This window comes from Leucoraja erinacea, chromosome 13, assembly GCF_028641065.1.
Source record: "Leucoraja erinacea ecotype New England chromosome 13, Leri_hhj_1, whole genome shotgun sequence".
NCBI lineage: Eukaryota > Metazoa > Chordata > Chondrichthyes > Rajiformes > Rajidae > Leucoraja > Leucoraja erinaceus.
Genome location: NC_073389.1, coordinates 27,657,059 through 27,670,777, shown reverse-complemented (window position 1 = coordinate 27,670,777; position 13,719 = coordinate 27,657,059). Strand labels below are relative to the sequence as shown.

Here is a 13,719-nt window from a genome sequence, read left to right as displayed (position 1 = left end):
GGGAAAGGAGGGACATGGATTATGTGCAGGCTGATAAGAGTTGGTCATGGCATCATGTTCAGCACAGTCATTATGAGCCAAAGGGCTGTACTGGTCTATGTTCTTAAATGTTTACTTTAGATATCCAAAACAGTAACAGGCCCTTCGGCCCACCGGGTCTACACCAATCAGTGATCACCCTGTACACTAGCACTATCCTACACATTAGGGACAACTTACAATTTTTAACCGACACCCTATTAACCTGTACATATATTTGGAGTGTGGGAGAAAACCGATGCGGTCACGGAGAGAACGTGCAAACTCTGCATAGACAGTACCTGTGTCAGGAACGAACCCGGTCTCCGGTGCTGTGAGGCAGCAACTATACCGATGCGGCACTGGGCCACCGTGCCAATGTTTACACATATTTCCCAGAAAGATTTCACTCCATTCATCCAAGTCAAATTCACAACCCAAAACAAAATCAAAACGCAAACCAAAATATAAATCGACTGGAATACTTATCGAGTGTCATGAGCAAATACTGCTATCACATCACACATTACAATTAAAATACTTTGAATGCGTAGGAAGGAACTGCAGATGCTGGTTTACACGGAAGATAGACACCAAATGCTGGAGTAACTTGACGGGTCAGGCAGCATCTCTGGAGGAAAGGAATGGGTGCCGTTTTGGGTTGAGACCCTTCTTCAGGCTGAGAGTCACGGGAGAGGGAAACTGGAGGTATGAAAAGATACAAAGAACAAAAAAATGAAAGGTATGAAAAGATCAAATCAAGGCCAGAAAGGATGTTCAAGAAAAGGCAGAGCCCACAATGGTTCATTGTTGGCTGTGGAAGAGATGATAACGAGGCGGGTATGAACAGTGATTTGTTCTTTTCATACATTTCATTTTTTGGTTCTTTATACCTTTTCATCCCACTAATTACCCTTTCCCCCAACTCTCAGTCTGAAGAAGGGTCTCGACCCGAAACATCACCTATTCCTTTTCTATAGAGTTGCTGCCTGACCAGCATTTTGTGTCTATCTAAAGGAGATTAAAGTTTAGTTAAAATTATTGTGACAATTGAAATGGAACAAAATAACTTTAATCCATCCTTTCAGTTGAGGAGGTTTGGAGAGGTACATTGTGCAAGATATCCAGCAAAGGACCCTGTTCTTCTGAACTGTGCTGTACCTACACGTGTCAGACTCAGAAGAAGTGTCCCGACTCAAAATGTCACCTATCCACGCCCTCTAGAGATACTGTCTGACCTGCTGAGTTACTCCAATAGGTGCAGGAGTAGACCAACCGGCGCTTCGAGCCAGCACCGCCATTCAATATGATCATGGCTGATCATCCACAGTCAGTACCCCGTTCCTGCCTTCTCTCCAAATCCCCTGACTCCGCTATCTTTAAGAGCTCATTCTAACTCTCTCTTGAAAGGATCCAGAGAATTGGCCTCCCCTGCCTTCTGAGGCAGAGAATTCCACACATTCACAAACAACACTGGGTGAAAAAGTTTTTCTTCATCTCCGTTATAAATGGCCTACCTCTTATTCTTAAACTGTGGCCCCTAGTTCTAGACCCCCCAACATCGGGAACATGTTTCCTGCCTCTAGCGTGAACAATCCCTTAATAATCTTATATTTTTCAATGGGATCCACTCTCACCCTAAATTCCAGAGTTTACAAGCCCAGCCGCTCCATTCTGTCAATTTATGACAGTCATGCCATCCCGGGAATTAACCTTGTGAACCTACGCTGCACTCCCACAATACCAAGAATGTCCTTCCTCATATTTGGAGACCAAAACTGCACACAATACTCCAGCTGTGGTCTCACTAGGGCCTTGTACAACTGCAGAAGGACCTCTTTGCTCCTATACTCAGCTTCTCTTGTTATGAAGGTCAACATGCCATTCGCTTTCTTCACTGCCTGCCGTACCTGCATGCTTACTTTCAGTGACTGATGAACAGGGCCCCCCAGATCCCGTTGTTCTTCCCCTTTTCCCAACTTGACACCATTCAGATAATAATCCGCCTTCCAGTTTTTGCCACCAAAGTGGATAACCTCAAATTTATCCACATTAAACTGCAACTGCCATGTATCTGCCCACTCACCCAACCTGTCCAAGTCACCCTGCATCCTCATAGCATCCTCCTCACAGTTCACACTGCCACCCAGCTTTGTGTCATCTGCAAATTTGCCAATGTTACTTTTAATCTCATCATCTAAATCATTAATGTATATTGTAAATAGCTGCGGTCCCAGCACTGAGCCTTGCGGTACCCCACTAGTCACTGACTGCCACTCTGAAAGGGACCCGTTAATCCCTGTTTAACTGCCTGCCAACCAATTTTCTATCCATGTCAGTACCCTACCCCTAATACCATGTGCTTTAATTTTGCCCACTAATCTCCCATGTGGGACCGTATCAAATGCTTTGTGAAAGTCCAGGTACACTACCTCCACTGGCTCTCCCTTGTCCATTTTCCTAGTTACATCCTCAAAAAATTCCAGAAGATTAGTCAAGCATGCTCTGTTGTTTTACCTTTCAGTGACTTATTTCCAAGGCCACCGTCTCTTTAAGTCACTCACTCACACATTTAAAGAACGACACTTTAATAAATTGGGTAATTATTAATTTATTGTATTATGATCATTATATATTTATCTGTGTATTGTTGTATTAATGGGCCTGTTAAGCTGCAACGAGTAAGAATTTCATTGTTCCGTTACTGATACATGTGACAATTAAACTCTTGACTCCCGTTCTATTGCTTATGTGTACGTCTATTATCGGCTTGTTATTTATCAAATCTGGAGGCAGCCAGCATTGTCAAAGACCCACACCGCCCTGGCCACACTCTCACTTTTCACTCCTGCTATCGGGAAGAAGGTACAGGAGTCTGAAAACTGTGACCACCAGGTTCAGGAACAGCAAGGGCGACACAGTGGCACAGCGGTAGAGTTGCTGCCTTACAGCGCCAGACACCCGGGGTCGATCCTGACTATTGGCGCTGTCTGTACGGAGATTGTACATTCTCCCTGTGACTGCATGGGATTTCTCTAGGAGCTCCATTTTCCTCCCACACTGCAAAGGTTGTAAAGTTAGATCAGTAAAATTGTAAATTGTCCCTAGTGTGTTGGATAGTGCTAGTATACGGAGTGATCACTGGTCAGCGCGGACACAGTGGGCTGAAGGGCCTGTTTCCACACTGTATCTCTGAAGTCTAAAGAAGTAATTATTTTGCCTATGAAAAAGCCAAATGGAAATGTATCTCAACAGCATGCAGACCCTGCCAAGCTTCAAAAAGGCCAGCACAAAACTTGCAGCCTAACTGTTTGAGGTTTCTGTTCTGTGTCAGGTCTCCAGCAGATTGTGCTTGTTATTGGAGACTGACACAATGGCAGTCATGGTTAACTCTTAGATTAATCAGAAAAAACATGACACCAAATCCAAAACTGAAAGCAAAAAGCTTGTGAACTACACCCAGAGGAGATCAGCTATATTTAATAAACACAGAAATGCATCAAATAATATAGTGGGTATATGGAACAATGTTAAAAATATATTTGGACAGGTACATGGATAGGAGAGATTTAGAGGGATGTGGGCCAACACTTCACACTATATATTTCATGCTGTCTTGGCAAGGCCACTGGCATAATCAAGGACCAGTCTCAACCCAGTCACTTCCTCTTCTCATTTACAGAGACCGATTAACCTACAAACCCGACCATCTTTGGGATGAAACCAGTGCACCCGGAGGCCACCCACGTGGTCACAGGGAGAGAGTGCAAACTCTGCACAGAGGGCAGCCGAGGTCAGGATTGGAGCCGCCGCTACCTCACAGCAACCAGGGACCCGGGTTCGATCCTGACTACAGGTGCTATCTATGTGGGTTTTCCCTGTGACCACGTGGGTTTCTTCTGGATACTCCAGTTTTCTCCCACATTCCTAAGATATACAGGTTTGTAGGTAATTGATTTATGTAAATTGTCCCTAGTGTATAGGATGGAACTAGTGTGTAGGAAAGAACTGCTGATGCTGGTTTAAATTGAAGGTAGACACAAAATACTGGAGTAACTCAGCTGGACAGGCAGCATCTCTGGAGAGACGGAATGGGTGACGCTTTGGGTCGAGAGCCTTCTTCAGACTTAGTCTGAACTAATGTTTGGGAATCAGTGGTCAGCGCAGACTTAGTGGGCTGAAGGACCTGTTTCCACGCTTTCTCACTTGAACGTCTAGAGTCTAAATCTCCTCACATCTCCTCCTGAAGGTCTTTTCACCTTTGGCTTTATATCATTTTTGGCCAACTACGATGAAGAGCCACTGGATTTTATCTACACTAAAACAGTGTTATATAAAAATGGATACAAAATGTTGGAGTAACAGCAGATCAGGCAGCATCTCTGGAGAAAATGCATAGTTGACGTTTCAGGTCAGGACCCTTCTTCAGACCCAACCTGCATATCCATGTTCTCCAGAAATGCCGTCTGACCCTCTAAGTTACTCCAGCATTTTGTGTCCATTTTTATATAACACTGTTTTAGTGTAGACAAAATCCAGTGGCACTTTATCCTGGTCAAAATTCACATAATCAAAGATGAGACCATATAAACCAGCCTCTGCAGTTCATTTTAATTCCATTCTATAAAAATGAATGTTGTTGTTGTCGTGTAGGGTTACAAATGAATGGAATTAAAATGAACAATGACTACAAGGGCAAGGTAAAAGGGAGTGATTAGCACAGTGAAACCATACTTCAATGGCAAGAGTGAAAACTAGCTTAAACCCATACAAATGCAACTGGTAACACCATACCGTGACTCCATACAACTTCCCTACAATACGGCTTAGCTGCCAATTCCCTCAAAACTTTTTTTAGGGCATCGCCATGGCAACAGTGAGGTGCACAAAAAATGTTTGGTGTGAGCTTCTCCATTCTGACCAACTTGGGGACATTTCTGTGGCAAAAGGTATATCAGCAACATCCGAGGTTACCGATCACACAGACCGCACACACATTCAGATTTGCTGAAGTGAAGATTGAGATTGTTAAAGTGAAACACAACGATCTTGGGGAATTCATGTTCCTCGGGATGAGTCACCCAAACAGCATTTTCACACCGCACAGGATTCGAAAGTCAAAGCTGACATTATTTCAGTTTAGCTTATTATTGTCACATGCACCGAGGTACAGTTTTATGTTGCCTGCTATCCGGTCAGCGGAAAAACTATGCATGATTACATGTTGTGCGGCACGGTGGGGCAGTGGTAGAGCTGCTGCCTTACAGCGCCAGAGACCCTGCTTTGATCCTGACCACGGGTGCTATCTGTATGGAGTTTGTACGTTCTCCCTCTGACCACATGGGGTTTCTCCGGGAGCTTTTGTTTCCTCCCACACTCCAAAGATGAACAGGTTTGTAGGTTAGCTGGCTTCTGTTAAATTGTCTCTAGTGTGTAGGAGAGTTAGTGTGCGGGGATCGCTGATCGGTGCAGACTCTGTGGACTGAAGGGCCTGTTTTCGAGCTGTATCTTTAAACTAAACTAAGGATACAGCCGGAAGATGCTGAAACCGGGCCATGCGGGGATGGGCATCGATAAGACCCCTTGAAAAAGGGTCTCGACCCGAAACATCACCCATTCCTTCTATCCTGCTGAGTTACTCCAGCATTTTGTGACAATCTTCCTGAAAGGAAGGATTTGTGTCACTTAAACCCAGGGGTGTTACTGCGGCAGGTCTCAAACAGAAATGCTGCTATTGAGTTTGAGACTTTGGCCTTTTCTGGATTTTGTCTGGCCCTAAACCTTATTCCATTTATCCGGTATCTACACTGTGGACAGCTTGACTAACCTTAAATAGACACAAAATGCTGGAGTAACTCAGTAGGACAGGCAGCATCTGGAGAAAAGGAGGAGGTGACGTTTCATTCGGCGACCCTTCTTCAACCTGAAACGCCACCTATTCTTTTTCTCCAGAGATGCTGCCAGATCCATTGAGTTACTCCAGCATTTTGTATCTATCTTCTGTGTAAACCAGCATCTGCAGCTCCTTCCTACACACTCCTTTTGGGAACATGGGTTGCTCGTCATGTGCTCCTGCCGGAGTTAAATTACGTTACTGAAGATCATATCTGTTGTGAAACACAGTCTTTGTCTGGAAGGCAGTGTTGAAATTCTATGTACTCGGAATAAGAGGCATTCATTGATAATAAATACAGGCATGGAAGAAGGCAGCATACTTCTGTAGAAGTGAGAAGGGGACATCGCTGTGTGATTAATTTACTGCCCCTCTCCTTGAAATACACACATTCATTTCTGAACCTTGTTACAAATCCTATTGTCTACATGATTAAAGAATGGTGTAATTCTCGATCAGTGAATATGAGCATAAAATCATGAGTGGAATGGATAGGGTGAATGCACAGAGTAGAGGAATCAAGAACCAGAGGACACAGGTTTAAAGTAAGAGGGGAAAGATTTAATCGGAACGCGAGGAGCAACCTTTTCACTCAGAGGGTGGTTGGTAGATGGAACAAGCTGCCAGAGGAGTTAGCTGAGGCAGGGACTATATCAACATTTAAAAGACAGCTGGACGTCGATTAGAGGGGAATGGGCCACTTGTGGGCAAATGGGACTGGCTTAGATGGGGTATCTTGGTGGGCATGGACGAGTTGGGCCAAAGGGCTTGTTTCCATTTCAAATTACACTAGAATATAGAGCAGTACAGCACATGAAGAAGCCATTCAGCCCACAATGTTTGTGCCAAACATGAGTAATCAAGTTAAACTGATCTCTTCTGCCTGTACATGATCTATATCCCTCTATTCCCTGCTCTCCTCCTTCCCTCCCCGCCTCCTCAGACTTCTTCAGTCTTTCTGCTGACTGGATAGCACGCAACAAAAAAGCACTTCACTGTACCTCGGTACACCTGACAATAAAAAACTAAAACTGAACTATTTGTATTCATCTAAGGTTGAAGGGGGAATTAATTCTAAAAATAAACACCTTAATCTGGTAAAACAGAGAGCAGAGAGTTGGGGTGGGCTGTAATCGGTTACACACTGTCCCTGCAATGTTAAAACGACACTGACAAATAAGCACAATAGACAATAAAAGCATCCTGATGTTGCTGAAATGACAGCAGCAACTCCATCAACATGCAAACGCTACAGTCACTTCAGGACGATTGCAAAGAACAAACCTTCAGACTCAGCATCTGAGATGCGTATCTTGTACTGAACTATATCAGGGCTGCCAACTTGGTTTAAAGCAGAGCTGTCAAACTACCGGCCCGCGGGATAATTTGGGGGGGGGGGGGGGAAAGTAGTTTCTCCCGTGCAGATGGTGTGGTAGGTGAGACACGGCAGTGGTCCCAGCACCGATCCCCCCCCCCCTGAGGCACCGCTCACACCTCCCACCCCCGGTGGCTCTGCTGTGTCAGTCCACCGCTCTGTCCACACCGCATGGAATTTTATCCCCAGCCCGGAGCCAGGAGTGGACCGAGTGTGTGAGGGCGTCAGTCCCGCCTCCAGAGCCGCTCCGATGCCTGACCCCCGGGTCACTGACCCTAACCTGCCCAGGGCTGGCCGGCCCGCCCGGGAGGGGGGAGAGGGAAACGCTCCCCGGGCATCGCCAAGACTCCGCTCACTCCGGATATTGTCGCCGCTTCACTGACACACACTCTCATTCACACACAAGGTTTAAAAGGATCTGGGCCAAATGCAGATAAATGGGACTAGCTTAGATGGGGCATCTTGATCTGCATGAACAAGTTGGGATGAAGGGCCTGTTTCCATGCTGTAAGACTATGACACATTGTAGAAAGGGTACAATTGCTCTGGAGAGGATCCAGGGGCAATTTTTGAAGATGTTGGCAGGGCTGGAATTTTTTTTTCACTTTGAAGAAAAATTTGATAACTGGAATTGTATTCTCTGCAGCAACGAGGTGAAGAAAAAACTTAGTTGAGGTGAATAATATTACGAGAATAGAACCCGTTTCGCTTAACAAGGAGTGTAGGAAGGAACTGCAGATGCTGGTTTAAACTGAAGATAGACACTAAAAACTAGAAAAACTCAGCAGGACAGGCAGCATCTCTGGAGAGAAAGAATGGGGTGATGTTTCGGGTCGAGACCTTCAGACTGACAAGGTTGAAAACCAGCCATAAAATACAATTACTGGAGATGTGTATTATCCAACTAAGGGCAGAAATCAGAATCATGTGTTTATCTTTATTGACGTGACACCATAATAAATATATTACAGAAAAAATAATTTAATGGTGTGGCACGTTGGCGCAGCGGTAGAGTTGCTGCCTTGCAGTACCACAGACCCAGATTTGATCCTGACTACGGGTGCTGTCTGTACAGTATTTGTACATTCTCCCTATGACCACATGGGTTTTCTCTGGATATTCCGGTTTCTCCCACATCCGAAAGAAGTGCAGGTTTGTAGGTTAATTGACTTCTGTAAATTGTCCCTGGAGTGCAGGATGGAACTGGTGTATGATAGATTGCTGGTCGGTGTGGACTTGGTGGGCTGAAGGGCCTGTTTCCATATATATGTTTTCCATATATATCTTAATTTCATTGAACCATATACGATTGAATATGTGGCATTATTTTTGTCTTGTTTCTATAGTCAAAGGGTAAGGTTGATTGATTTATTTGTGCAGAACAGTGATGGAAGTCCGACTCATGCCTTGTTTCTGTTTTTTTCTCTATATATATGCATAACAGCATGAATTATAATCTGATTTCAATACATGAATATAGTCATTCATGTGCTGCGCCTGTTGGTCAGAGGCTGGCTCTATTGTGGAATGTAATTTAGCCTAACCTTATTCATACTTAATCCAAATTAAAGCATAAATGTTGCATTCAAGTGTAAGTTAAAAGACTCGCTACAGTATGCACCAGATTGCACAATTTCAAGCTGAAAATGCAAAAGCTCCCTACTGTGGGAGGGCGGTGTCCCTCTCGGTCACTATGCCCCCTCGCAATTTCTCACTCTCAACTCTCACCCAATGTCGGCAGCCCTGACTATATACAAAAAGGAATTTCACTGTACCCCAGTACATGTGACATTAAAGTACCATTGAACCAGCAGCTTTCACACCGAGATTTCACAGATGTCACATTAACAATGAAATGACACTGCCCTGGTCCTTGTTTAGCGACACCCACCCCCTCACCGTCTGCCCGAAGGGGCGGCAGCAGGGAAAGAGGGCAGCGATAATGACGGGTATATTCGATGGGTAAAACTACCTCGGGGACGAGTAGTCCCGGTGCAGCGTCTGGGACCCGCCCGCCCGCCGGCCTGGAGTCTCACAACACCGTCTCTCCACCTCCCCCCAGTTGCACGCCCATTCCCAATTTCTCCCTCCCTCCGCTTTCTTTTCCTCTTTCCCTCTCCCTCCTTCTCTCACTCTCTTTACTTCCCTTTCTCCCACCCTCCTTCCCCATTCTCCACCTCCCTCTTCCCCTCCTTCTCTCCCCCCCCCCCCCCCTCCTTCTCACCCTTCCCCCTCATCCTCTTCTCTATCCCTCCCTTTCTCCCCCAGACTCACCGCAGAGCAGGGCCGGCAGTAGGAGGATCGCGGCGGAGCGCCGCATGTCCCCGCCGGGATGGCCTCGCCTCGCCTCTCGCAGTCTCTCTCTTCCCCGGCTTCACGCCCGGGCTCCCGGTGTCGCTCCCCGCACCATGGGGCGGTCTCACGCTCCGCCGCTCGCTGCAGACACTGAACCTGAATCAAACCTCCCCCAAGAGAACAAGCCGCGCTCGCCGACGGCCGGGAGGGAACACACAGCGCTGGGAATCAAAGATCTTTGCTGGGAACCGCTGCGCTGCCAGCCCGACAGGTAATGGGAGCGGGCAGGAGGCGGGCGGATCTCCACCTTCTCTCCGCCTCCTCCACCTTCTCTCCGCCTCCTCCACCTTCTCTCCGCCTCCTCCACCTTCTCCCCGCCTACTCTCCTTCTTCACTCCCACCTCTCTCTAGGATCTTTGCTCCCTCTCTCTCTCCCCTCTCCTCCCCTCCCATGCTCTCTCCTTCCCTCCCGCCTCTCTCTCCTCTCACCCTGCGTTCTCCCTCCCTCTCACTCACCCCCATTCCCTCCTTCTTTCCTTCCATTCCTCCCCACATCCCCTCCTCTGCCTCCTCTCGTTTCCTCCCTCCCGCCTCACTCAATCCCTGTGGGACTCCACTACTGCTCCTTGTTACAAATGTACACATGTGCTACATTGTTACTTCACCCCTGCAACAGTTTGATTTGTATTAAAGTGGGATATGTATTAAAACAACTGGCAGAGTTGCTGCCTCACAGCACCCCAGGTTCGATCCTGACCATAAGACATAGGAAGAGAATTTGGCCATTCGGCCCATCGAGTCTGCTCTGCCATTCGACCATGGCTGATCTACCTTTCCTGCTCAACCCCATTCTCCTGCCTTCTCGCCCTTGACACCCTTGCTGATCGAGAACCTGTCAATCTCCGCTTTAAAAATATCCAATGACTTGGTCTCCAGAGCCATCTGTGGCAATGAATTCCACAGATTCACCACCCTCTGACTAAATAAATTTCTCCTTGGGTGCTGTCTGTGCGTGGAGTTTACAAGTTCTCCCTGTGACCGCGCAGGTTTTCTCTGGATACTCTGGTTTTCTCCCACATCCCAGACGTGCAGGTTTGTACGTTAATTGGTCTCTGTAAATTGGTCCTTAGTGTGTAGGGAGTGGATGAGAAAGTGGGATAATGTAGAACTAGTGTGAATGGGAGATCGATGGTGGGCGCAGACTTGTTGGGCCCAACAGTCTGTTTCCATGCTATATCTATAAAACTAAACTAAAAATACACAAAGTGTTGAAGTGTGTTGAAACAAGGACTTGCAAATACTGGTTTACAAAAGAATGAGTTGGAGTAACTCAGCAGATCAGGCAGCACTGCTGAGGGCCAAGAGTCAAAAGTGTTTTATCGTCTTGTGTACCTAAATAGAACAATGAAATTCTTACTTGCAGCAGCATTGCAAGTCTGTAAACACAGTAATCATAGATAACAGTGTTCAAGAAGGAACTGCAGATGCTGGAAGATCGAAGGTACACAAAAATGCTGGAGAAACTCAGCGGGTGCAGCGGGCGACGTTTCGGGCCGAAACCCTTCTTCAGACTGATAACACTATAATACTATATGATAAGACTATAATCATAGATAACACATTAGTTTACTTTTTAGTTTACAGCGCAGAAGCAGGCCCTTCAGTCCACCGAGTCCATGCCGACCACTGATCCTTGTACACCAGCACCATCCTACACACTAGGGACAATTTACAATTTTTACTGAAGCCTATGAACCTGTACATCTTTAGAGTGTGTAAGGAAACCAGAGCACCCATGGTCCAGAAAAAACAGAAAACCCACGTGGCCACAGGGAAAATGTATAAACTCCGTACAGACAGCACCCACAGTCAGGGTTGAACCCAGGTCTCTGGGGCTGTGAGGCAGCAACTTTATCACTGTGCTATTGAGCTAAACAAAAAAAAGTTCAATAAATAAAAATATATATAGTCCAAAACAAAAGAAAGCTCAAAGTCCTTTTTGCAACAAAGACAGTTTGTGTGTCAGAGTTTAGTTGGAGTTCGTAGTGTTAAGTTTTGAATTTTGTTCAATCAATGATCTTGCTATTTTTGTCTCTAATTTTTGCTTTCTCGGGTTTCGGACTAGGGTAGGTCATGCTGGTAAATGTTCCTGCTTTATCTTTAAGTGCCAGCTGCACTGAGGAATTGTTACAGATTCAGCCATTTGACCTTAGGAAGTGCAGAGAAATTATCTGCTTTCTCATGCAGAGGAAAATGTACAAGGACATACGTTTTATCTCGACACTATAACTGGCAGCAAAATTAGGTGATCTGTCATGGAGCCATACAGGGCAGAAACAGGCCCTTCAGCCCACCTTGTTCATGCCAACCAATTTGGCACATGGATCTAGTCCCATTTGCTTGCATTTGGCCCATAGCCCTCTAAACCCTTCCTATCTATATGTCAATCCAAATGTCATAATTGTCATTATCATACAGTGTGGAAACAGGCCCTTGTGCCCAACTTGCCTACACCGACACTAGTCCCACCTGCCTGCATTTGACTCATTTCCCACTAAACCAACTTATCCATGTACCTGTCTAAATGTTTCTTAAACGTTGCGATTATACGTGCCTCAATTACCTCCTCTGGCAGCTCCTTTCATACACCTACCACCCTTTGAATGATAAGTTACCCCTCGGGTTCCTATTAAATCTTAATAGGTAGACTGAAAAGCTTTGTTTTGCACGCTATCCAAACAGATCACATAATACCATACATAGGTACAAACTAGCCAAACTCGCGTACAGTAGGTAGCGCAGAGGGGAAGATACGGAGTGCAGAGTATAATTCTCTGCAATGTAGCGCATCAGTTTCAGAGACTAAGTCCAATGCCCGCAATGGGATAGCGGTGAATCGGACAGTACCCTAGCTTAAGGAAGGACCATTCAGAAACCTGATAACAGAGGGGAAAAAGTTATTCCTAAGTCTGTTGGTGTGTACTCTCAAGCTTCTGTATTTTCTGCTGGGTGGGAGCGGGGAGAAGAAGGAATGACCGGGTGGGACAAGTCATTGATTTGAAACAATTTGAAATAAAGTTAATTTGAAACAAATTAAAGTTTGGAACTCGAGTGTATGGCACTGTTGGCCAAGCATTAACACTATACACAGCGTGTTAAATTATACTCAGTATTTTGAGAGATACTTTAGAGATGCAGCGCGGAAACAGGCCCTTCGCCCACCGTGTCTGCGCCGACCAGCGATCACCTCGTACACAGCACCATCCTACACACTACGGACAAATTACAATTTTATTGAAGCGAATTAACTTAGATACCTGTACGTCTTTGTAATGTGGGAGGAATCCTGAACATCCAGGGGAAACCCAAGCAGTCACAGGGCGAACTCACAGACAGCACTTATAGTCAGGATCGAACCCATGTCTCTGGCGCTGTGAAGCAGCTACTCTACTGCTGCACCACTGTGCCACCCAAACGCCCAATGTCACTGCATTGGTTTTGTGTGTATGCCTTCCTGTAAATAAGCGGTTTATTTGTAGCAAAAAGGAAAAGACAGCTGGTTATATAGACCCTATAAAGTGTACAAAATACTGTCTTTCCATGCCATATCTCTAAACTAAAATATCACGTACTATAAATAGCACAATAAAATTGTCGAAATCATTTCACTTTGACCACCTTAATATTCTTGTAATCTTTGCTGAGCTGTTTGGCTGATATTGTGTGCAGAGTTATATATACAAGGATGACCATCAGGTTTGAGGTGGCACAGCGGTAGAACTGCTGCCTCACGGCGCCAGAGACCTACGTTCGATTCTGACCTCGGGTGCTGTCCGTACAGAGGTTGCACGTTCTTCCTATGACCGTGTGGGTTTTCTCCGGGTGCTCCAGTTTCCTCCCACATCCCAAGGACGTGCAGATTTGTAAGTTTATTGGCTTCTGTAAATGGTCCCTAGTGTGTAGGATAGAACTAGTGTTTGGGTGATTGTATGAATGCTGTGTCTGTCATAAAATTTTATGTTGATCAAAACATACGTCTGAAGAAGGGTACCGACCTGAAGCACCACCTATCCAATTTTGTGAGCGATGCTGCCTGAACCGCTGAGTTACTTCAGCATTTTGTGTCTATCTTGAGTAT

At 45.7% G+C, this 13,719-nt stretch overlaps 2 protein-coding genes across 2 annotated transcripts in view; one reads left to right on the top strand and one right to left on the bottom strand.

Annotated features, from left to right (window-relative positions):
* LOC129702744 (prostaglandin F2 receptor negative regulator-like) overlaps positions 1-9,698 on the bottom strand; it is a 43,736-nt gene extending 34,038 nt beyond the window's left edge. The window contains exon 1 of the mRNA XM_055644685.1: positions 9,561-9,698. Coding sequence (XP_055500660.1) covers positions 9,561-9,606 — 46 coding nt within the window. The 5' untranslated portion in view covers positions 9,607-9,698. The remainder of the gene's footprint in view (positions 1-9,560) is intronic.
* LOC129702747 (carcinoembryonic antigen-related cell adhesion molecule 7-like) overlaps positions 9,613-13,719 on the top strand; it is a 134,651-nt gene continuing 130,544 nt past the window's right edge. The window contains exon 1 of the mRNA XM_055644689.1: positions 9,613-9,852. The gene's annotated coding sequence lies outside the window, so the exon portion shown is untranslated. The remainder of the gene's footprint in view (positions 9,853-13,719) is intronic.